This window comes from Leptodactylus fuscus, chromosome 5 (assembly GCF_031893055.1).
Source record: "Leptodactylus fuscus isolate aLepFus1 chromosome 5, aLepFus1.hap2, whole genome shotgun sequence".
Classification (NCBI taxonomy): Eukaryota; Metazoa; Chordata; class Amphibia; order Anura; family Leptodactylidae; genus Leptodactylus; species Leptodactylus fuscus.
In genome coordinates this window covers 3,533,850-3,559,599 of record NC_134269.1, presented here as the reverse complement: position 1 = coordinate 3,559,599, position 25,750 = coordinate 3,533,850, and the positions used below count along the sequence as shown (strand labels likewise).

Genomic DNA, 25,750 nt, shown 5'->3' with positions numbered 1-25,750 from the left:
CTTTGATGAACCCTTGGGTTTTGGAGATGGAACTCCATCAAAGGTCTCTGCTGCTCACACACCCTGCTCAACATATGGTATCCAAGGTTTCAGAGTGTGGTGACCTCGCACAACAGTCGGTGCTTCAGGAAGATGTAGATGTCCAGGCTGGTGGTCTGGACTGCAGCACCAGCACTGTAAACAGTAAAAGAGGCAACAATTGTCCTGCTTTTGCTGTCTCCCACTGAGCCCAGTGTTTGCCTTCCAAATGATGGCGCATGGCTGAGGTGGTCAGGTTGATTTTCTCTGAGCCCTTATTTAGTTTTGAGTTGCACACTGTGTAAAACGCACTCAGTTTGTCCTCCATGCATACATTGAAAAATCAACACACCATCGAGGGAGGTGGCCAACACGGGCGAGTTTTGGGCGAGTGTCTAGTAAATGGAAAATTTTTGGCCTTGTTGGCTCAAGATTGGCTTCGGTGAAGCAGCTGTCCTGTGCCTCTGGACATGCCTCTGCCTTGAGCCACCTTTGTTGGTGTTCCGCTCACCTCCACATCTACACGGCTATCCCTGCTAGACATCACCCCTGTCCATGTTGGGTCAGTGGCCTCGTCGTCTACTACCTCCTCTTCTAATTCCTTCATATGCTCATCCTCCTGCACACCACACATAACCACTGCCTACCCTGATGTCACCTGTGTCTCGTCATCATCACTGAGGATGGGTTGCTGGTCCACAACAACTAAATCGCCAGGAGATGGCGGATGCTCCAGTGTTTGGGCATCAGGACACACAAAGTCGTCTGGTAGCTCCTGGGATTGGTGAAGTGGTTGGGCAAAGTGAGGGACAGTTAAAGGACCTGAAAACATCTCCTGGGAGGGGGGAAATGTGGGATGACTCTGATTGAAAGATTGGGCATGTTGGGAGGAAGGAGGGGTAGATTCTTCGCAAGAAGGAGGACTTGAGGTAGTGGCTGACTGGCTGGTGGATACGGAGCTGGAAGCATTATCCGCTAGCCATTGTAACACCTGTTCCTGGTGCTCGAGCCTCATCATCATTGCAACCTGCACCCTGTTTAACGTCGCCATCAAGCCGGGGATTGTGGATGAGCACGATGCTGGCTGCCCCTCACCAGTAGGCATTGGATCCGCAGTAGCTTGTCCGCGGCCTGGGCCCCCAGCTGGATTTCCACGCCCCTGTCCTCTTCCGCTAGCCTTCCGCATTTCCAGATGTATCCAAGCATTTGGAATTGCAAGTACACAGTTTATACATATTGAGAGTATATAGACTGCGGTGTATACTGTCTGGAAAATAGAGTTTTTGTTTCTGATCCTTATGGGTCAGGTAAATTGGGTGCAAAAAATGATGTATACAAGCGTAGTGTATTGTAAGTATGCACGCTATGTATTCTGAGCGTATGTAAGGTAAGATCTCTACTGTATGGCAAGTAGACCCATGGCTTTAGACCCGTATGGGACAGGTATATTGGGAGCAAAAAATGACATATACAAGCGTTCTGTATTGCAAGTATAGATGGTATCTATTTGGAGCATTTACCTAGTATGGTCTATACTGGATGTCAAGTAGACCCCTTGCTTCAGACCCGTATGGGAGAGGTATATTGGGTGCACAAAACAATGTATACAAGCGTAATGTATTGCAAGTGTAGACGCAAACTATTTTTAGCGTATGTGAATCTCATACACTAAAAATAGATAGCGTATATACTTACAATACACTACGCTTGTATACATTGTTTTGTGCGCCCAAAGCAAGGGCTCTACTTGCCATACAGTGTACACCGTAGTTGACATAAGGTTAGATTTGGAACACCTGTTCCTGGTGCTTGGTCCCATTCAGTGTGGCACCCTGCTTAATGCAGCTAACAAGTCAGGGATTGTGATGAGCGCATGCTAATGTTTCTTTAGCTTAAAATTTGGGTTTCTGTCCATACTAATGTAGAGGAAAGAAGGTTTCAAGGTATTTTCCCACTTTGATAGAGGTTCTTTTGATTGTGGAAAGTGTGTAGTTGTTAGGCTGTGATGTTGGGGTAATAGAGGGACTTTGGTGTGTTAGATGCCCCCAGACATGCTTCCCCTGCTGTCCCAGTTGCATTCCAGAGGTGTCGGCATCATTTGCTGGGGTGTCATAGTGGACTTGGTGACTCTCCTGAGTCGAATTTGGGTTTCCCCTGAAACGAGCATTTCATAGACTATAATGGGATTAGATATTTGGTTGAATATTGAGGCTCTACTCGAAACAAATATTGAATATTTCACTACTCGCTCATCTCTAGTAATAATAGATTTATTATTATTTTTATTTATTATTATTTATGCATAGTTATATAGCGCCATCATATTCCGCAGCGCATTACAAACATTGACAGTCACTGTCCCATATAGAGAATAGAGAGACACCGAGCACACTTATAGTGTAGATGGTCTATTATAAATATATAGATGAATTATCTATATATGAATTGTATAATAGTCAGATAGAAATTTAATGTATCAATATCGAGTATATCATGAACATGGTGGGCTATATTTATATATATATATATATATATATATATATATATATATATATATATATATATATATATTTTTAGGAATGTAATCATATAGATTTTTATGTTTTCTAATTATAGAATCATTTTCTAAACTTTTATGTTACGTCCTAGGCAAATATCATCACTATGAAATCTTTTAGATGACTCGTATAGCAGATTGTCCTTTTACGCATGCGCAGAAGTTCATGCGTTCCAGGTTGAACCGCATGACTTCCTTTTATTTTATTTTTTATTCACATTTGCATACTTAGCTATACGACTCTTGATAATTATAGGTCGTACCAACGTTTTTTCTTAGCCCGTACTGTTGGTTTCTCTGGTGCGGGCGGAGTGCCCATGCTCTTGTGGTGATAGAATATTCCGCCGAAAAAATTTGCACAAAGGCTCGTAACATCTAGCTAATGAGCATGCGTTCCAGCTTGGACCGCATCTTTTTCCTCCGGAAGTGGCACATGGAGCGGTACGGTATCATCTGCTGTAATATTCAATGGTGTATAATCTGCTATTGAACCCACCTCTGCTTGCTGTCTGAATTCTCCCTTCGATCATCTGCTGTAATATTCAATGGTATATAATCCTGTATTTCACCTCTGCATGATTACTGAACTATATCCTAGCATTTCATCCAGGCTGTATATTTTTTGCACTTCCATGTCTTCTTATCTGCACTAGTGTCAGTCTTTTGATCTTCACTGATTTTATTGGTGTTTCTGGCCAAGTGTTTACTTGGATCCACACTGCCAGTCTCCTCATGTGTCACAGTTTGTAGATTAATTAGTTAACGACTTAAATTAGTGCTAGTCTGAAGCTGTGCTTTCCTATATAAGTAGATATAGCTTATGGGGTGCATCTCATATGCGGGGGCATCTCATCTGCAGCATGCATCTTAACCAAAGTGCATCTTAACCGAAGTGCAGATTAACCAAAGTGCACTTATACATGGCAGATTAACCAAAGTGCACTTATACATGGCATTTAAACAGGGCACGGAACAGGCTAACCATGGCAGAACACCAGGTAAATTTCAACCTAAAACAACAAGTTTTACCACATGGTATCCTGTAGCTGCACTGTCTCTTACTATCTTAGCCATTGTCTTCCTGCAGACCTCTCCTCCATCACTACCACCAGTTCACACCATCCATATCAGTCCCTCTCTTCTTCCTTCTCCCATGTACAGCTCTCACACACTTTTCACACTCTGTAATCATCCCTTTATTTCTTTTAGCAGTGACACCAAACAGAAGCGCCCCCATAAATCCCTGAACCCTCTTCTGTCTCTGTCCATTCTGCTCCTCCTCGCTGCTGGGGACATCTCTCCTAACCCCGGCCCTTCTTCCTTCACTAACTCTTCTTCCTGCACACATAGAAGGCCTACAAACCTCATCTATATTTACCGTGTTCCTTCCCCTCATCTCTCCCCTGTCTCTTTTAACTGCTCTCTCTGGAACGCCCGCTCAGTGTGTAACAAACTAGAATACATTAATGACTTATTCCTTAGCAAATCCCTTGGCCTGCTCGCCCCTTACTGAGACTTGGATCCAGCAGTCAGATACGGCCTCCCCTGCTGCTCTGTCTCATGGTGGCCTACAATTTGCTCACACCTCTAGGCCTGATAATAGGCAGGGTGGTGGGGTAGGATTACTTCTGTCACCGCAGTGCATTTTTCAGTCCATTCCCCAGGTCCCCTCACTCACATTCTCCTCATTTGAAGTCCATTCTATCAGACTTTTCCGCCCACTCTCCTTACGTGTAGCTGTGATCTACCGCCCACCTGGCTCACCCTACCAATTTTTGCACCACTTTGCTTCTTGGCTTCCCCACTTTTTATCCAGTGACATTCCTACCCTCATCATGGGTGACTTTAACATCCCTATTGCCCCCCCTCACTCCTCGGCTGCCTCACAGTTTCTCTCATTAACCACTTTTCTTGGTCTCTCACAATGTTCTTCTTCCGCATCACATATAGATGGTAACACGATTGATCTAGTCTTCCATCGACTCCTCGCAGTCTCTAAATTTTCTAACTCTTCTCTGCCGCTCTCTGACCACAACCTTCTATCTCTCACCATCAGTGCTCTCTCCCCTTCACAAGACGCCCCTACCCATCACACATATAGGAACTTGCGTGCTATTGACACCCAGCACCTCTCAGATACTCTACAGTCCTCCCTGTCCCCCATCTCTTCAATCTCCTGTCCCAATCTGGCCACCAGTCACTATAATGAAACCCTTAAAAATGCATTGGATGAGGTTGCTCCCCCCTCCACTCGTAAAGTCCCACATAGGAGGCAGCAACCCTGGCACACGCCACAGACACGATTTCTCCAGCGATGCTCTAGGTGTGCCGAACGTCTCTGGCGAAAATCACGCTCACCTGCAGATTTCCTCCACTTCAAGTTTATGCTTAAAACATATATCTCTGCCCTTTACCTCGCCAAACAAGACTATTTCACCGCCCTCATCTCTTCTCTCTCCAGCAACCCTAAAAGGCTTTTTGAAACCTTTCACTCCTTACTCACACCCAAGGAACAGACGCCATTCACAGACCTTAGTGCTGATGACCTGGCCATGTATTTCCATGATAAAATTGATAAGATCCGTCAGGAAATTACTTCCCAAGCCCCAGGTGGCATTGATCCCACCACCTACCATAGTACTGATCCCCTCACCAGCCGCACTTCAGACTGTCCATTCTCATCTTTTGAACCTGTTACAGAAGAGGAAGTCTCCCAGCTACTTTCTTCATCTCGCCCCACAACCTGCAGTAGTGACCCTTTCCCCTCACACCTTCTCCAATCTCTGTCCCCTGCTGTCACTACTTACCTTACTAAAATATTTAACCTTTCTCTCTCTTCTGGAATCTTCCCATCCTCCTTCAAGCATGCTGTTATAACCCCGCTACTGAAAAAACCCTCCCTGGACCCATCCTGTGCTGCTAACTATCGACCCGTCTCTAACCTCCCCTTCATCTCTAAACTTTTGGAACGCCTGGTTTATTCTCGGTTAATTCGTTATCTCTCTGCTAACTCTCTGCTTGACCCCTTACAATCTGGTTTCCGCGCTCTGCACTCTACTGAAACGGCTCTCACAAAAGTCTCTAATGATCTACTAAAGGCTAAATCCAATGGTGACTTCTCTCTTCTTATTCTTCTGGACCTCTCTGCAGCTTTTGACACTGTTGACCATCAACTTCTCCTCACTATGCTCCGCTCAGTCGGCCTCAATGACACTACACTCTCCTGGTTCTCCTCTTATCTCTCAGACCGCACTTTCAGTGTATCATTTGCGGGCTCTGTTTCCTCCCCTCTTTCCCTTGCTGTTGGGGTTCCTCAGGGCTCGGTCCTCGGCCCCCTGATCTTTTCTCTCTACACAGCCCCCATTGGACAAACAATCGCCAGATTTGGCTTCAGGTACCATCTTTATGCTGATGACACCCAATTATACACATCTTCCCGTGACATCACCCCTGCACTCATACAGAACACCAGTGACTGTCTCTCTACTGTCTCTAATATCATGTCCTCGCTCTATCTGAAACTAAATCTCTCTAAGACTGAACTACTACTGTTTCCACCATCTAACAGATCTGTCCCTGATATATCCATTGCAGTCTCAGGCCTTACTATAACTCCTAGGCAGTAGGCCCGCTGCCTCGGGGTCATGTGTGACGCAGACCTTTCCTTCACCCCTCATGTTGAATCACTCGCACGTTCATGTCACCTCCACCTCAAAAACATCTCCAGAATACGCCCTTTCCTTACCAGAGATACACTAAAGACACTTACTGTCTCTCTGATTCATTCTCGTCTTGACTACTGTAACTCTTTACTAATCGGTCTTCCCCTCACTAAACTCTCCCCTCTACAATCTATTCTGAATGCAGCGGCCAGGCTCATCTATCAGGCTAGATGCTACAGCGATGCCTCCGGTCTGTGCCAGTCGCTACATTGGCTGCCTATTCATTATAGAATAAAATATAAAGTTATTACTCTCATCCACAAGGCTCTCCATAATGCCGCACCTCCCTACATTTCTTCCCTCATCTCTGTCTACCGCCCAACCCGTGTTCTCCGCTCACTCAATGATCTAACACTTACATCCTCTATTATCAGAACCACCCACGCTCGTATACAAGACTTCTCCTGAGCTGCACCACTTCTCTGGAATACTCTACCCCGGACAATCAGATTAACTCCCAACTTCTACAGTTTCAAACGCAAACTAAAGACTCATCTTATCAGACAAGCCTATCACAATTCCTAATGCACAAAATTGTCTGACCTCTGTATAAGCAATGCCGCCCCTGCTACCTCCTGTGTCACCCCCTCTACCTCATAGATTGTAAACTCTTTTGAGCAGGGCCCTCAGTCCCATTGTGTGAAATGACGTTCTTTGTTATGTATGTCTGTATCTGAACCCTATAAATTGTACAGTGCTGCGGAATATGTTGGCGCTATATAAATAAAATGTATTATTATTATTATTATTATTATTATTACGGTTAAATAGGCCGAGTAGCGCTCCGGATAGAGTTTATTTCTTCCTAGCTTGAGTGAAGCTCGATTAGTGAAGGTAAGACAATATTATTGCTGGAATCTTGTTCTAATGAAATATAATAATAGTCACTGAACATATGGGATGTTAAGGATTAGAGATGAGCGAACAGTGTTCTATCGAACACATGTTCGATCGGATATCAGGGTGTTCGCCATGTTCGAATCGAATCGAACACCGCGTGGTAAAGTGCGCCAAAATTTGATTCCCCTCCCACATTCCCTGGCGCCTTTTTTGCACCAATAACAGCGCAGGGGAGGTGGGACAGGAACTACGACACCGGGGGCATTGAAAAAAATTGGAAAAAGTCATTGGCTGCCGAAATCAGGTGACCTCCATTTTAGACGAATAGTGGATTTCAAATCCGGGTCATATGAGAATGTGAACTTTGTGACTATGAGACAGGGATAGCTGTACAGGCAGGGATAGCTAGGGATAACCTTTATTTAGGGGGGAATGTTATTAAAAATAACTTTTTGGGGCTCTATCGGGTGTGTAATTGTGATTTTTGTGAGATAAACTTTTTCCCATAGGGATGCATTGGCCAGCGCTGATTGGCTGAATTCCGTACTCTGGCCAATCAGTGCTGGCCAATGCATTCTATTAGCTTGATGAAGCAGAGTGTGCACAAGGGTTCAAGCGCACCCTCGGCTCTGATGTAGGAGAGCCGAGGCTGCACTTGAACCCTTGTGCACCCTCGGCTCTGCTACATCAGAGCCGAGGGTGCGCTTGAACCCTTGTGCACACTCTGCTTCATCAAGCTAATAGAATGCATTGGTCAGCGCTGATTGGCCAATGCATTCTATTAGCCCGATGAAGTAGAGCTGAATGTGTGTGCTAAGCACACACATTCAGCTCTACTTCATCGGGCTAATAGAATGCATTGGCCAGCGCTGATTGGCCAGAGTACGGAATTCGGCCAATCAGCGCTGGCTCTGCTGGAGGAGGCGGAGTCTAAGATCGCTCCACACCAGTCTCCATTCAGGTCCGACCTTAGACTCCGCCTCCTCCAGCAGAGCCAGCGCTGATTGGCCGAATTCCGTACTCTGGCCAATCAGCACTGGCTAATGCATTGTATTGGCGTGATGAAGCAGTGCTGAATGTGTGTGCTTAGCACACACATTCAGCTCTACTTCATCGGGCTAATAGATGGCAGTGTGGATCCTAGTAAACACTTGGCCAGAAACAGCAATTAAATCAGTGAGGATCAAAAGACTGATACTAGAGCAGATAAGACATGGAAGTGCAAAAATACAGCCTGGATTAATTGCTGGAATATAGGTCAGAGGTCAGGCAGAGGTAAAATAGTGGTTCATATACCATTCAATGTTACAGCAGATTCATGAAGGGAGATACAGACAGCAGCAAGCAGAGGTGGGGTGGATACAATAGAAGATTCATATACCATTCAATGTTACAGCAGCAACACGACTTGCCACTCTATGGCCTACGCACACTGCTGGCACCTCCGCACTCTGGGTGATGGTATTGGCTCCTCACACTGCCGCCACTTCCACACCACTGGGTGACTGTATGGGCTCCTGCTGCAATCTCTGCTCTGTCACTTAATCTCTGTAGGGCCTCCCCACTCGGCCACTCATAATGCTGTTGCTTCCTCCACAATGTATCGACATACCTTTTGTGGTACTCACATTGCTGCCACCTTATAGAGCTGCCACCTTCACACTCTACCACTGGTGACTGTATAGGCTCCTCATGCTGCTGCAACCTCTACCCTGTCACTGGGTCTCTGTTTGGTATCCAAAAGCTATTGCAGACTCCACATTCTGCCACTGGGTCACTGTATGGCCTCATAAGGCTTTTGCAACCTCCACACTCGACAGGTGATGCAGCTTCTGCCTCCATGTTCTCACAATGTTGGACCTGCAATGTCCAACTTATTCTCCACTGTGTCCTCAGCCTCCACTTCAGGGACAACTCCCAGTGCTCCTCCAGCATAACACATGTGCAGGGCACAGCGGTGTCACGCTGTTCTACACCTAGTTTGCCTGGGCAAACAATGTCACACAGGGGAGGAACTCCTCCATTGTCTCAATCAAGAAATTGAATGCTGGCTTTCTCCAATGACCCACACTCTACCTCTGGGTCAGTGTATGGCCTCATAAGTTATTGCAACCTACACATTCTGCCACTGGGTCACTGTATGGCCTCATAAGGCTATTTCAACCTACACACTATGCCACTGGGTCACTTTATGGCCTCATAAGTTATTGCAACCTACACATTCTGCCACTGGGTCACTGTATGGCCTCATAAGGCTACTTCAAGCTCTGCATTCTGCCAATTAATGACTGTATGGGCTCCTCACATTGCTACTACCTCTGGACTCTGCCATTGGTTTACTGCATGAACTCCTCACGCTTCTGCAAACTCAACTCCGCCACTGGGTCATTGTATGGCCTCCTGAGGCTGTTGCTACCTCCACACTCTCCCACTGGGTCACTGTATGGCCTCATAATGGTATTTCAACCTCCACACTTTGCCCTTGGGTCACTGTATGGCCTCATAAGGCTGCTGTAACCTCCACACTCTGCCCTTGGGTCCCTGTATGGCCTCATAAGGCTTCTGCAACCTCCACACCCTGCCATTGTCTTACAAATAAGTGAGGTGTACAGCGGTTCTAAGAGTAAAGTCTGTCATGTGCGTGTCATACTGACTCACTGTATTTTTTGACTACCACAGCAGACTCCCCATGTGTGTTAGTGCACTGCTCAGTGTTCTCCACCACTATACAGGCTCTGTGTAGCCAGGAAATAGTTTTTTTTTTAATTGTTATTTGCCGTGAATCAATTCGGAAAGAGTCCAATCTTTTTGTGAAATCCGGAGAAGCGTCTGAATCAAATTTAACAAAACGTTGCTCATCTCTGCTTTCTATCACACAGCGTCCTGAACGTCGGCACTCTTATGCCTAAAGCCATGTTAGATTGGAAGCGGTGTCAAATATAATCACTAGAGATGAGCGAACAGTAAAATGTTTGAGGATCGATATTCGTTTCGAGTAGCCCCTCAAGATTCGACTACTCGAATCGAATATCGAACCCTATTATAGTTTATGGGGTAAAATGCTTGTTTCAGGGGTAGGCAACGTTCGATCAAATTATACTTTACCAAGTCCACGAGTGAGGGTCGGGCTGGATCCTCCGAGAAGTCTTCTCCGTGCAGCGTCCCCGCGGCATCTTCGGGCCTGGGCAGAGCCAACTGTGTATGCCCGCACTACAAGCGGACATGTGCAGTCGGCTCTGCCCAGGCCCAATGCCTGGCAGAATGAATGAAGAGCCAGAAGACGCCGCGGAGAAGCTGCACGGAGAAGACTTCTAAAGGTAGGAGAAGAACCAGCGTTGATTGGCCGACTGTATAGCATTCGGCTAATCAATGCTGGTTCTGCATTGAACTTTTATATTCGAATAGCGAGTGGTACTCAATCCAGTACTACTCGCTCATCTCTAATAATCACCACTAAAAAAAAATGGTTACTGGGCAGAATTATTTTCTTATGATAAGAGAGAGAGCTGTTTGGTTTAATGTTAAATGTATCAATATCAAAAACAATAGAAGGTTTAGTTACCAAATTCATGGATTACATTGCTGTGTATTAGACATATTAGATCAGCGCTTATGAATAGTCTGCTGCACGGCTTTCTTAATATCTTTATTCCTCAGACTGTATATAATGGGGTTGATCAGAGGGGTAAGCACAGAATATAGAAGGGATATGATTTTACTCATTGCTGATGTCTGTCCTTTTGTTGGGAAAACATAAACACTGAATATGGTCCAGTAGAATATGGAGACCACAATGAGGTGGGAGCTACAGGTGGAGAAGGCTTTCTGTCTACCAGTACTGGATGGGATCCTTAAGACGGCCTGAACAATAGAAGTATAAGACACTACAATGATTGTAGTTGGGATTAATATAGTGATAGAGCCAATGATGTGCAACTCCAAGTGGACAATAAAGGTGTCAGAACAGGCGAGCTCCAGCAAAGGAACAAGATCACAGAAAAAATGGTCAATGATGTTGATTCCACAGAAATATAACGTTAATGGTGTTATGGTGAGAATGAATGAAATTAAAAAACCTAAAAACCAGCACATAGAGACCAACTGAACACACAATGAATTAGTCACAATAGAGGAGTAACGGAGAGGATTACAGATGGCCACATATCTGTCATAGGACATCACAGCGAGGAGGAAACACTCAAAAGTTTCTGACGTACCAAAAAAATAAAACTGGGTGAAACAACCAGCAAACGTCATGGCCGCCCCATTGTTCAGTAGGATGTGGAGCAGGTTGGGGACAATATTTGTGGTTAATAAGATGTCACTGATGGAGAGTTGTGAGATGAAGAAGTACATTGGGGTGTGGAGGATCTTACTGGTGGACACCAGGGTGATGATCAGGAGGTTCCCACATAGTGTTACATCATAAACCAGGAGGAACAGAAGACACAACAGATTTCTTAAAACTTGACTACCTTGAAATCCTAAAAGGAAAAAAATCTGTGACGACAGTCTGATTGGTCTGCAAGAAAGTAGGACAAACTTAGGTAGGTGTAAAGATGTAGTAGCTGCCAAAGTGAGTGTCCTATCTAAGATATTGTCATGGTGCACCAGGCTGACCAAGTTCAGGTCCAAATGATAATGATCAAGTCAGGTAATTTTTTTAAGAGAATTCTAATGAAGTAGTGTGCAGGCTAAAATTATGTATAAAACATAGTTTAGAATACTCTTAGGACTCCTAGGAACCTATCTATAATACATAGTGTAGAATACTCTTAGGACTCCTAGGAACCTATCTGTAAAACATAGTGTAGAATACTCTTAGGGCTCCTAGGAACCTATCTATAATACATAGTGTAGGATACTCTTAGGACTCCTAGGAACCTATCTATAAAACATAGTGTAGATTACTCTTAGGGCTCCTAGGAACCTATCTATAATACATAGTGTAGAATATTCTTAGGGCTCCTAGGAACCTATCTATAATACATAGTGTAGAATACTCTTAGGGCTCCTAGGAACCTATCTATAATACATAGTGTAATATGTATATATAATTAATGGGGCTCCTCACGCTCCCTGTGTATCACTGTTGTAGTGGTCCACCTATCTGTTGTCCTTGTCCTCTAAAGGTCCATTACCACAGAGGAAAATGATGAGGAATTTGAAGTGTAATTTCAGTGTTGTATAAAACGCCTCCCATTGACTTTAATGGGTTTCTCTTTTTGCTAGCAGAAGGGAGAGGGTTTATTTTTCAGCACTGAAATTCTACTCCAAATTTCTCATCATTTTCCTCCGTGTGAATGGAGCCTTAAGTAATATAACAAAGGTAAAGTCCATGCTCCTGTGAACCTAGCATAAGGCAAACACAGCCAAACATAAGTCAGTGACAGTGACATGCATGTCTATGGAAAAATGGACGTTAGGAGAGGATTAAAGTACAGCTTTATACATTTACCGCACTGACACTCACTTTTACACACTCCAAACATTTCCCCTTTTATTGGATTTTTTTAGACACACACAAAATGTGCTGAGATTTTTTTCTAATTGAGACCAAATATAAATGTCCTTCTCTTTTGCAGGAACGTGTGACAGATCCATTGTGTGTTGCAATCACTTCCTCACTGGTGCGGATCACGTGCCATCAATTGTTCAGATGACTTTAGTTAGTAGCCACGATGAGCCGCATGTCATCATTGTTAAAAGCAGCACTTTGATGACAACTAAATGCTGGACGCTAAGGCCTCTTATTGCGGAAATTCAGTGGTTTTCTGTTGCAGATTTTTGGGCGTTTTTTTCAAAGTCGGGATCGGCTACAAGAGGAACGGAAAATATACAAGGAAGCTCTTGGAATTCTCCCTTCTGTTATATCCAGAATTACATATTAAGCTACAAATAGGATAATCCCTGTAGTCACGGTGAGTAATAATAACAGCTTCAGTTACATAGCCTTGTTCTATTAATAGATGGCTGGACCATTGTAGCAAACAAGCCCTCTGACCTCCTCATAGTATGTAAGCTCTTGTGTCCAGGCCCTCACTCCTATTGTTTGATATATTTATGTATTTGTCACATTGTAACATCTCATATTGTTTGTCCCTGTGTCCCCTGATGTGTAACATGCTACAGAATATGTGGGCGTGATATAAATAAAGTTATTATTCAGATTATTATTATTAGATGACCCCAATGTCGAGGAACCACCTCAATGCCTTCCACCGACCTGGCCCCCAGCCCAACAGACCCCCTTCCATTCAGGTGCAAGTTATCTGTGAAAAACAGCTTGAACATCAATGAAAAGTCAGCCATTGAAAAGTTCTAGGACCCCAAATCCTTCCTTCCTGCACCAAGACTTCAGCCTTACGTCTAATTGCCAAAGCTCGCAGGTCACTGTGTCATGTATGGTGCAGGCAGTATAGTCGCCTTCTTCTCTTGAAGCCCCCCTTCACCTCTTCTATTCTATGTTACCCTAGTCCTTGCCTGTTCCTCCTGAGGATCCTCCAGCTCTCCAATCTATCAAACTTCTTACTCATCTATACAGACGCACAATACAAAGTGTTTCCTCTATCATATGGCTTTTTACATTGTAATAACTTACTGCAGTGCGATAGCTTAACATGAAAGCCATTGACAAATGATTGACAACCGATATAACACCTTGTGCCACCGTGTTAGTAATGGGTTAAGTGTCCAGGTAAACTCTGCTACATTCATCCATAGATTCATCCACAAAGACCTTCTGCCCTATTGTTCATGTCCAGGACTTGTCCCTTTCATCTCTTCTGATCTCATATCCTCTAACATTGCAGATATAATATTACCCAGACCTGTAAGTATTAACTAAACCTAGTATGTAGCGGCACAGAAAAGCTTAGAATCGGCCATAACCGGAACATTCTGCGGCTGATCGGTATATAGAAACAGGTAAAGGTAAACCTGTCTGTCTGTATAATAGTTATATCTGTACAGGAATTCATTCCCTCTCTAAGATTGTGTTGTACAAAGTCACAGAATATGACGGATAATAATAATCATAATAATAATAGTAATAATAATATTAATAATAATAATAATAATAATAATAATATTAATAATAATAATAAATGTAATAATAATAATAATAATAATAATAATAAAAATAAATGTATTATTAATAATAATAATAATAATAATAATAATAATAATAATAATAATAATAATAATAATTGTAATAAATGTAGTAGTAATAATAATAATAATAATAATAATAATAATAATAATAATAATAATAATAATAATAATATTTATGTACTTACTTCTGATATTTCCATCTTCCTAATAAAACACTCCGCTACAGTTTCCTTGGAAATCTTTCTCACCTTCTTCTTTATTCCGACATCAATAAATATAAACTAATAAAACTCATCTAAAAACACAATAACATTCTAATAAACATCTTGTGTGATGTGAACAGACCCATGATCCATATAGTAACTGCTTCTCTATATATAGATATACTCAATCTAACACAGGGGAGGCAATGGATTGTGGGAAATAAGACAAAGTTTCAGCCATTACCTCGGGCGTCTCTCAGGGTTCAACTTGCAAAGGAGGAAAAGTTCTAATAATGATTCATTGTCAAGAGATTGCAAAAGTTATTTAGTAAAAAGTAAAACTTTCCTGCGTTACTGTAATACATGTGACTAGTTAGAGTGTCTTTGTCATTACTCCGGGGGTCTTTTGTGTTCCAAGTCACTTGTGTTCCAGAGGGAGGTCACTTCTGTCTGTTATTGCAAAGAGATGGCAAAACTTTCTTCAGACAAAAGTAAAACTTTATCAGATACATTGAAGTTCTAGGCAAAAGAAAGTTGAAGTAAGTTCAGTCATTGGCAACGGAATCCTGGCCATAGACATAGTGGATTGGAGAATCTGTCTCCTCCAGACCCCTCTGTCCATTCTCCTCTCCAGACCCTTCTGGTTCCTTCACACTGATGTATCTTCTTCAATCTTCTCCATCTCTTCAGACATCTTAGTCCTCCCCTGGAACCCTCCGTCTCCTCAGTCACTTCCAGATACAATTCTCTGTGTTAACAAAGAAGATACAACAATAAGAAAATGTCTGCCATTATTTGTGACCTGTAAAAACTTGTTCTCTGTTATCACCACTACTGTGACTAATATATAGTATATATCCAGTAGTATAGTATATAGTATATAAACAGTAGTATAGTATATGTAATATATAATATATAGTAAGTGAATGGAAACTACTAAAGATCGGAAAATCTATGAACATTTGTTCAACCCAAACCTTTTGTTTTGGGTCAAGTAATTTGTCACAAAGTGGAAGTGAAATGATTATAATTAGAGATGAGCGAGTAGTATTAGATTGAGTAGGTATTCAAAATATTCGTACTCAATCGAATACCACAGAGTATTCACAGTAAGAATTCATTCCCCTCCCACCTTCCCTGGAGCTTTATTTACACCAATAACTGTGCAGGGGAGGTGGGACAGGAAGGAGGAGAATGTAGGCATTAGAGATGAGCGAACAGTAAAATATTCAATATTCGTTATTAATTTCGAATAGTCGCTCGATGTTTGACTATTCGACCGAATATCAAACCCCATTATAGTCTATGGGGAAAAAATGCTTGTTTCAGAGGAAACCACTATTTGACTCATCTATATATTTATAATAGACCATCTACACTATAAGTGTGCTCGGTGTCTCTCTATTCTCTATATGGGACAGTGACTGTCAATGTTTGTAATGCGCTGCGGAATATGATGGCGCTATATAACTATGCATAAATAATAATAAATAAAAATAATAATAAATCTATTATTACTAGAGATGAGCGAGTAGTGAAATATTCAATATTTGTTTCGAGTAGAGCCTCAATATTCAACCAAATATCTAATCCCATTATAGTCTATGAAATGCTCGTTTCAGGGGAAACCCAAATTCGACTCAGGAGGGTCACCAAGTCCACTATGACACCCCAGGAAATGATGCCAACACCCTGGAATGCAACTGGGACAGCAGATGAAGCATGTCTGGGGGCATCTAACAAGCCCAAGTCACTGTATTATGTTGGGATCCCCGTCAGCTTGCAATATGCACGAGCTGACTTTTTCCCATAGGAATAAGTTAAGATAAGATAATCCTTTAATAGTCCCACAGTGGGGAAATTTCAGTATGTTACAGCAGCATAGTAATACAGATACAGGATAATACACAGTAATATATTACAGGGCACACAAATGCTGAGAAGAGAAGATATACTAGGAGTCCATAGCAGCTAAGGAACGGAAGAGAAAGAAGGAAGTTCTCATGGTCATAATCATTAGTTCTCAGTGCAGAGTGTCTTCGCTTGGTCTGATGTAGATTATACAGCCTGGTCGCGGTTGGAAGGAAGGACCTGCGATAGCTCCTTCTCACACTTGGGGTGAAGCAGACGGTCACTTACAGTGCTGCCAAGTCCCATCAGGGTCTCATACATGCGGTGGGATTTGTTCTCCTGCATGGAGGTCACCACATACAGTGTCCTTCTGTCACCCACCACCTGTACTGGGTCCAGGGGGCTCCCCAGGACAGAGCTGGCACTTCTGATCAGCCTGTCAAGTCTATTTCTGTCCCTGGTTGATATGCTGCTTCCCCAGCAGGCCACACCGAAAAAGATGGCTGAAGCAACCACAGAGTTGAAGAAGGCCCTAAGAAGTGTCCCCTGGACTCCGAAGGCCCTCAGCCTCCTGAGCAGGTAGAGTCTGCTGTGGCCCTTTCTGTGCAGCGCCTCCAGGTGATCAGCCCAGTCCAGTTTATTATTGAGGAGCACACCCAGATACTTATAGGTCCTGACTATCTCAATACATGTTCCTTGGATCTCCACCAGGGTCCGGGCACTTCTCCGTTTACTAAAGTCCACCACCATCATTTTATTTATTTATATAGTGCCAACATATTCCGCAGCGCTGTACAATTTATAGGGTTCAGATACAGACAGACATACATAACAAAGAACGTCATTTCGCACAATGAGACTGAGGGCCCTGCTCAAAAGAGCTTACAATCTATCACCATCTCCTTGATCTTCCCAACATTAATCCTGAGCTGGTTCTGCTGGCACCATTCAACAAAATCCTGATTTAAGTCTCTGTATTCCCTATCGTCGCCATCAGTGATAAGGCCTACTATAGCAGAGTCATCGGAGGACTTCTGTAAGTAACAGCTGGAGGAGTTGTGCCTAAAGTCAGCAGTGTACAGTGTGAAGAGAAATGGGGCAAGAACTGGACCTTGTGATTCCCCTGTACTCAGTGGTGTAACTACCACTGAGGCAGCAGAGGCAGCTGCCACAGGGCCCGACACGTCATGAGGCCCGGGCCCCCGACGTGTCAATTTGAAATTAATTTTTTTTAACTTCTGCAAGCTCGCCCCCCCCTCCCCTCCTCTCCGGTGGGTGGAGGGGGGTGTGGTTCCGGTCTTCCAGGCTGTACCGTTGGGAACAGGTCATTAGCCTTTGCGGGGTGTTCGCTTTCCACCCCGCGCAGGTCTGAACAGCCTTATGGATTGGCTTCTCTTCAGCCAATCCATGAGGCTGTTCAGCACTGATGCCAGCACGTAACACTCTGTCACATGCTGGCGTCAGTGCTCTGTCAGGAGCGTGGCGAGCACTGGTGTCTATGTGCCGCGTCGCAGGGTCCGGATGCCGGGTATGTAATAGTGAGCAGCGGAGATGCCCTGGCCTCAGGAGATGTCGCCCCCCCCCCCCCCACACACACACACACACACACGCAAAAAAAAGTTTCAAGTTAGCACCCGGGGCCAGTCCCCACCGGCCCCATACCTTTAAAGTTGCAGGCCTGCTCCTGTGCGACGAGTTCGCAGGAGCAGACCTGTTCAGATGACAGCTGGGAGCCTGTTGAAGGCTCCCAAGCCTGTCATTGCTATATTACTATTGCGGCTGGTCTCTATGACCAGCCGCAATAGTAATGTATAATATCTCCCATAGACGACAATACACTTGTATTGCAGTCTATGGGACTTGCAATCAAATGATTGCAGGTTCAAATCCCCTGGGGAGGGGGGGGGGGGCACTAGTGAAAAAAAAAGTTTTAAAAAAATTAAATAAATAAAGGTCATTTTCTGTTATCGGGCCAGCATTTCAGTTCAGCATCGGGATATGCTGAACTGCTGGCCCGATGCCAGCTGACACTGGAGCTGTGTAAAGGAGCAGCGGATCACAGGACGCCAGAGAGGGGGGTCCAGACCCTGCCCTCACTCGCAGTGCGGAGAGGATGGTGGAGCTCGGCCTGGCGTGAGCAGTGTGCCACCATGACAGACAGTGTGTGCTTGTCATCGGCCAGCACTGCTACATCGGACCGTGCGCTCAGTTTGGCTAGCCGATTCTGGCATTTCTGTACAGCTCTATGTATCGTATGTACTATCAGAAGGCTGTCAGCCAGGTAAGCAATCAGGTTCTTTTATACAGTATAAGCGTTTTTAGGCTAATGCTTGGGAAGGGTTACCTGCCCGAAATGCCTAGTGCTTCATTACTGATAAATTTCTTGAATATCACCAGTTTGGTTGTTGGTTTGTGCGCACTTTACCCCACTCCTCCTACCTGATTGTTTTTTGTACCTTGAGGGATCCGTTTCCATTCTTGTTTGCATACCAGTTCAGCGTAAGGGGATTTAGCTGCGTCCACCACAGTCATTTGTGCATGTGCTATTGTTTGTTGTGACTTCTCACAAGGTCAAGGTAAGAGGCCATCTGGTCTTAACCATCACCATATTTGCGCTCGGTGTCTTCTGTTCTTTGTATTTTGTAAATGAAGCTAAGTCAAGTAAAAGTTAAGTAAATATAAAGAAACCTGAATTAAATCAAAGCAGGGAAATCAAATCAGGTCAACTCAGGAAGAGTCACTCATGTCCTGGGACACCCCCCGCCCGGGTCAGCAGGTGTGGGCTGGAAGTTCATCCAAGGGGACCAGGTTTGAAGGAACTTGTCTCATTTATGTAAGCATCAACCTGTTAGTTCTTCAAACCTGTACATTTCATTGATTTTTGCAAACCACTTCAGTTTAGTAGGAGGGTTCGGTAGCAACTATTTCAGTGGTATTAGTAATTTAGCTGCTGAGCGCATATGGGTGACAAGGTCGCCTCTGGAGGGCCGCAGGTATTGGTCAGGTAGACTTAGAGCAATCTGTGAGAGAGTGATTTTAAAAGGTGCTCCACCATAGATCAGATTTTAAAAGGTGCTCCACCATAGACTAGACCACAGACTCCACCATAGACCAGAAAGGGATCAAGACAAGGCAATGCCACCAAATGTGATGAGATAACACTCTGATACTTTCGAAACACTGGAAAATAAAACTGGGTGAGACAACCAACAAAAGGAATGGTCCCCCCATTATACAGTAGGATGTGGAGCACTTTGGGTATTTCTTAAGACTTGACTGCTAGATCGGTCTACAAGTAGAATAAAATAAGGAAACATGACTGGCATGACATGCTATGTTGATGGTGTAGAGCACAGCTCATTCATTATAAATGAGATCAGTCATACTGTGCTCATAGGATAGGAATGTCCATAGCGCTGAGCTATTAATGATGGATGAACATTGTAATATTTATCTCACAAATCATTTTGAAGTTCACAAATAAGTTTTGGTTCAGGCCAAATTTGTTCATTCCACACCAGAAATCTTCTCCTCTGGGTGTCTTTTGATGCCAAAGAATAATAATTGTAGGGCCAGGGTTGGTAACAAAACATAAGAAATGGCACTTACTTGTCTTCACCTCTCCAGGACTCCGCTATGGCATTCTATCTTCTGTCCTACCGTCCTGTGGCCTCCTGTGTGATGTCAACAGCCCCGGGTCAGTACTGAGGTCCAACCACAAAGGCAAATCTCATGATGTTGAAATGCCCCACAAGACCACCAAGGCCAAAGCCAAGGGCCACTGACGTCTTGGGGATGCTGTAAAGTGCCTTATCATGCTTGAAAAAGAACAGCCTATACTTCTAAGTAGTTCGGAAAGGTGACTATGAGCTGTTTTGTTAATTTTCCACTTCTTCCTAGGCCTCTCCAAAGACTCCAGAGTATAATAATTATGTGTGAGTGGAGAACCCAAAACATCTCAGATTGGACCCAATGTTTTTGAGATGGGTGAACTCCGAGAGATTTGTTTTGCTGAATATTTGTGAGGTTCACCCTCTAGTTCATTTCTGCCCAAAGCTGTTTGACACAAAAGTTCTATTTTTATACTCTGGGGTTTGTTCTGAGTAATAATAAGTGGAGGCTCAGGGAAGATAAGAAACCAACCTGTGACTGGGCCTCAGTGGTCACTGACGTGCATGGAAGCAATGGCCAGATGAGGAGAGGAAAGCCAAGTATTATAGTTTATGATGTTGATGAACTTCCCATAGGCCTCCACTTATAATACTTTGGGGTCTGATATAATAGTTTTTCATGACTGATGAATCCTCATACTTTTTGGTTCAGGTCAAAAACAAAGCTCTTGAAAAATTTGGGTCCAATCCAATTAAATTTGAATCAGTTCAATCATCCCTACTTGTATCGGATCTGGTTTATTATGAGCAGGTTCTCTTATTTTTCCAGGGATTGCCAACACCCAGAAGAAGCTCCAGGGCTGGAGTCCCATTGGTATGAGAGTCGGGAGCCTTGTGAAGCCTCTTAGGCTTGTCCTTAGTATCTTTCTATTGCAGGCTGCTCTATGCAGCTTCCGATAAAAATGCTGTTTTTTTTTTTGCAATGAAAATGCAAAAATAAAAAAAATTGGATTTGGAATGGAAGGAGTCAAAAATAAAAAAATTCCTTGTTTATTTGTGAGAATTCAATTAACCACCCACTTAAGGACACAGTCCCATTTCCCGAACTTCCCAAATGTGTAATTTTTGTGCTAATAATTTCAGACATTTTAACCTTGTCCTAGTGACTTTTTGTACTGATGGAGAACTTCATGTCATGGGGCATTCACACTAGCGTCTGCTATCTGCCCAGGGGTTTCCATCCTAATTCCCGGAGAAATGGCATAGGGGATGTTTTGCCGATTATCAGTTTTAAAACCCATTCATTTGAATGAGCTTTTAATGCAAAACACCAATGTCCGTATGCGGCCTCTCCATTGGGAAACAGTTTTTTTTGTTATTTTTTGCACAGACACAAAGTCAGATATGCAGGACTTTGTATTAGAGGACACAATACACCCCACAATGTGATTGACTGATTAGGGGAGAAACCGTTGGTATATGGCTGGTGGGTCTGATGGGTGTGTTGAGGTCGGCTGGTTTGGTGATCGCCTCTCAGTATGTGAGTACAGGAAGGACAAATCTGTATGATGGGTCACAGAGAACGGCCTCATGGCCCATAACCAGCATGGGTCCTCTACCATGTGCAGCAGGTCCATGAGACATAATAGTTAGATACATATATCACTGGGTCTTGAAAAGACGACAGGGCTCAGAAAGGATCTCACATCTGTATTGATAAGAACAAAAAAAAAAAAAAAAAAAAGCCTTGCACTAGTAGACGTTGCTTAAAGTTCTCCAAATATTTATTTCATCCAGATATATGACATGCTATGAAACGTTTTGGCCCAACATTTGGACCTTAATCAGTCATCTTGATATTACTTGAAACAAAGCTAGAATCAATATTCACAATACAGTCCATAGAAAAGCACAAGAGAAAAATAAAATAAAACATACACAAAAACAAAACAAATTAATACAGAAATAAATCCTCCTACTTATGGTGTTCTTAGCTAGAAAAAACACTAGAAACAATATTATAACAATTGTATATTGAGATGGGAAAATTCCAGTAATGCATTAGCAGCCAATAGCGGAGAAATCTGTATATAGTCAGTATATAGCGGCTAGAGGGAGGGAGCCCAACTAGAGAAAATGGTCTGAAAACAGCGAAGAGGACAACCCTACACAATCTATGGTGAAGAAGAAGGCAGACCTATAATGTGTCCCTACACCACTTTCTTAAACATGAATGTAATGTTTAGTGTTTATTGATATTGCCAATAGAACATATCCCATCTACAATCCCAAACTGCTCCCGAAATCTCAGACAGAGGGAGGTCTTTTGGGTCTATAAACTCATTACACTTAGTGCAAATGGACTAAATGATGTTGTCGAGCCATCAGGCTAATACCCGTCCCGCTACCACACTAGAGATATTATACAACTACGCTTGATCCTGCACAACATTCATCTGTTACACACTTTCCCTACCCATACATCCCACACGTCTGTTTATTTTTGCATGTGAGTAGGTCATTTATATATATTTATACATGTACTTCTGTATGCCCATGTCCCATGCCCGTTGGGGTAGATACATATCTACCATCTTCTTCATTATCTCTTATACCTTAATCATCCAATTTAATCTCAAATGTTCCAACAACTTTTCAACATTGCTACATATTCATATTCTGATGAAGACGCTGGCACAGAGTGGAAACGCGTAGCCTATTGCTGTGCGTCCGGTGTGGAACCAATAAAACCTTTGATTTTACTCACAAGCATTTTCTCTGTGAATATGTTATTGATACTCTATTACTTTCAGCGTTCAACCAATTATCCCAGTTATTTTTTTCCTTACTCTTCTTATTGTAATCTGGAGAACTCTAGGTCAGTGTGAATTTATACTTGGGCCTTATTTACTACCTTACTTGGGCTCTATCCATGGTTAAAGTGGCCCGGATTCCCACAATCTTAGCTGAAATTATTTGGCCCGAAGGGCTTCAGGAGAGGACATGGAGCCTTGGATCACAACATTTCTGCACCCGCATTATGTAAATGCAGTTTGTAACCAAGGAGACTGAGCCTCCATGTTGTGAATGAATGTGTACTTCTGATATCTTTGAAGTAAATATTGCCATAAAGTGCACCTGATAATGCCAAATTGTCTCCTATTTGCACTGAATATGAAGGGCACCCCTCCATCTATCAATCAAGAGTCTACTACATCAGAGCCGAGGGTGCGCTTGAACCCTTGTGCAGCCTCGGCTTCATCAAGCTAATAGAATGCATTGGCCAGCGCTGATTGAAGCAGAGCTGAATCTGTGTGCTTAGCTCAACTACTCCACCGGTGTAGTTGAGCTAAACACACACATTCAGCACTGCTTCATCACGCCAATAGAATGCATTGGCCAGCACTGATTGGCCAGAGTACGGAATTCGGCCAATCAGCGCTGGCTCTGCTGGAGGAGGCGGAGTCTAAAGTCGGACCATAATGGAGACTGGTGTGGAGCAATCTTAGACTCCGCCTCCTCCAGCAGAGCCAGCGCTGATTGGCCGAATTCCGTACTTAGCTCACACATTCAGCTCTACTTCATCGGGCTAATAGAATGCATTGGCCAATCAGCGCTGGCCAATGCATTCTATTAGCGTGAACTGAGTTTGCACAGGGGTTCTAGTGCACCCTCGGCTCTGCTACATCAGATTGCTACATCTGATGTAGCAGTGCCGAGTGTGCATCAGATGTGTAGTTGAGCAAAACTGACTCAGCACTGCTAAGTCTCTGCATTCGCATAGGAATGCATTGGCCAGCCTTCGGCCAATCAGCGCTGGCTCTGCCGGAGGAGGCGGAGTCTAAGGTCGGACCTGAATGGAGACTGGTGTGGCGCGATCTTAGACTCCGCCTCCTCCAGCAGAGCCAGCGCTGATTGGTTGAGTTCCGTACTCTGGCCAATCAGCACTGGCCAATGCATTTCTATGGGGAAAAGTTAGCTTGCAAAAATCGCAAACTGACAGGGATTTCCATGAAATGAAGTGACTTTTATGCCCCCAGACATGCTTCCCCTGCTGTCCCAGTGTCATTCCAGGGTGTTGGTATCATTTCCTGGGGTGTCATAGTGGACTTGGTGACCCTCCAGACACGGATTTGGGTTTCCTCCTTAACGAGTATCTGTTCCCCATAGACTATAATGGGGTTCAAAACCCATTCGAACACTCGAACAGTGAGCGGCTGTTCGAATCGAATTTCGAACCTCGAACATTTTAGTGTTCGCTCATCTCTAGTTACCAATAAACTAGTTTTGGATGGTCACTGGGTAAGAGCAGGAGCAAGTCTTATCTGAACAGCCTAGTATTGTGCTATTACCCAACTAACAGTGGTGTAACTACCAGGGTAGCAGCAGTAATGGCTGCCACAGGGTCCAAGACACTAGGAGGTCCAGCGGGAGCTGCTACCACTGAAAATGGATGCGGAAACACCGGGCGTTTTTGCAGAGGAGCTGCCTCCTCCACAGCCCATATTTTAACAGTAGTTAAGCCAGCAATAGTTGGCTTCACTACTGTACCCAAGAGGGCCACCTGCTGTCCGGCCCCTGCCTCTTGGTACTTGCATAATGACAGCGGGTAGGAGAAACTTCTATCTCCTGCCCGTTGTTCTCAAGCCCTGATACCTTCTTCTGGTGTCTATCCTTGTGCGCTACAGCACCTTTGATTAGTGTCATGATGTCATCAAAGGCAAAACAAAAGAAAGAACCACGCCAAGCAGATCTTTGTGCATTAACCAAGATACTTGACAGGTAAGAAGAGACAATTGTCTTCTCACCTGGTGAGGTTGTACAGATAGTACAACAACCCTCAGTGCATGAAGTAACTGGATGATGGACAGTGAAGACAGCTGCTGCAAACGCCACAGGGACGTGTGGATAATGAAATGGAATGGACTGACCTCCTCACAGGCTTTGGCCAAAGAGAACACAGTGCTCGCCAGTAGATGAAAAGTAAACTCCTTTATTGATGCTGCAGTGGGAGGGGAGTTGCCGGTGCACATGTGAGTCGGATGCCGCGGCTCCCCTCCCACAGCAGCACCAATGGGTTACTTAATCCAATGCCCTACATGGTGATGCCATGCTCTGGCCCACTGTGGAAGAGTAAATGACATCCCTATGTATTTATGTTCTTAAAGGTGTTAATGCATTTATTTAGTTATGGCAATGTTCCTGGAATATTCTGGATTTTATATTGAATGCTATTACTGTTGCCTTGTACCCACTATGGATCTACAGTCATATGCAGTTACGTATTGTTATGGTAATGCCCCTGGAATTGTATTATTAATGTATGCTACTGCTTATGTTTAGTATCATGGACATACAGTTATAGCATTGTTTATCTGTCATCCACGCATGCCATGACTATATGTGCAGTATATAGAGTTTCACTCTCCGGCTTTTGCATCCTAACATCCATTTTATGTATTTTATATATTTATCCGCTGTTATATATCTCCACTTCTGTGAGAACTCAACTACTATACATCCACGTATTCCTATTACCCTGGGTGTTACGGAATCTTTAGGACTATATTCCACTCAGTATTGCATCTTGTGCTTGGAACCTTTTAATATTTTGTATCCAACAAGCATTTGAATGCATTCTATATGTATTTGTGTTTTGTTTAAAGCCGGAAACGCGTTGTGTGTGCCAATAAAGGAGTTTAGTTTACATCTACTGGTGAGCACTGTGTTCTCTTTGGCCAAATCCCGTGAGGAGGTCGGTCCATTCCATTCCATGATTTAATCAAAGGTCCTTTAGCCTAATAAGATATGATCTTTTGTGAGCGGAGCTATTCT

The 25,750-nt window shown here is 43.6% G+C and overlaps 1 protein-coding gene across 1 annotated transcript; it reads right to left on the bottom strand.

Annotated features, from left to right (window-relative positions):
- Positions 1-10,740: 10,740 nt before the first annotated feature.
- Positions 10,741-18,836, bottom strand: LOC142204299 (olfactory receptor 11H7-like). The gene is made up of 2 exons (XM_075275609.1): positions 18,761-18,836; positions 10,741-11,621 (listed from the first exon to the last, which is right to left on the bottom strand). Exons 1-2 carry the CDS (start codon positions 18,834-18,836, stop codon positions 10,741-10,743), a joined length of 957 nt encoding a protein of 318 aa, XP_075131710.1.
- Positions 18,837-25,750: the final 6,914 nt, after the last annotated feature.

Coding starts and splice junctions, on each gene's coding strand:
- LOC142204299 (XM_075275609.1), bottom strand. CDS start 18,836: ATGACTGTGGTGGACGCAGCTAAATCCCCTTACGCTGAACTGGTATGC. Junction 11,622..18,760: donor ATGGAAACGGATCCCTCAAG/GTACAAAAAACA, acceptor TTTTCCTTTTAG/GATTTCAAGGTAGTCAAGTT.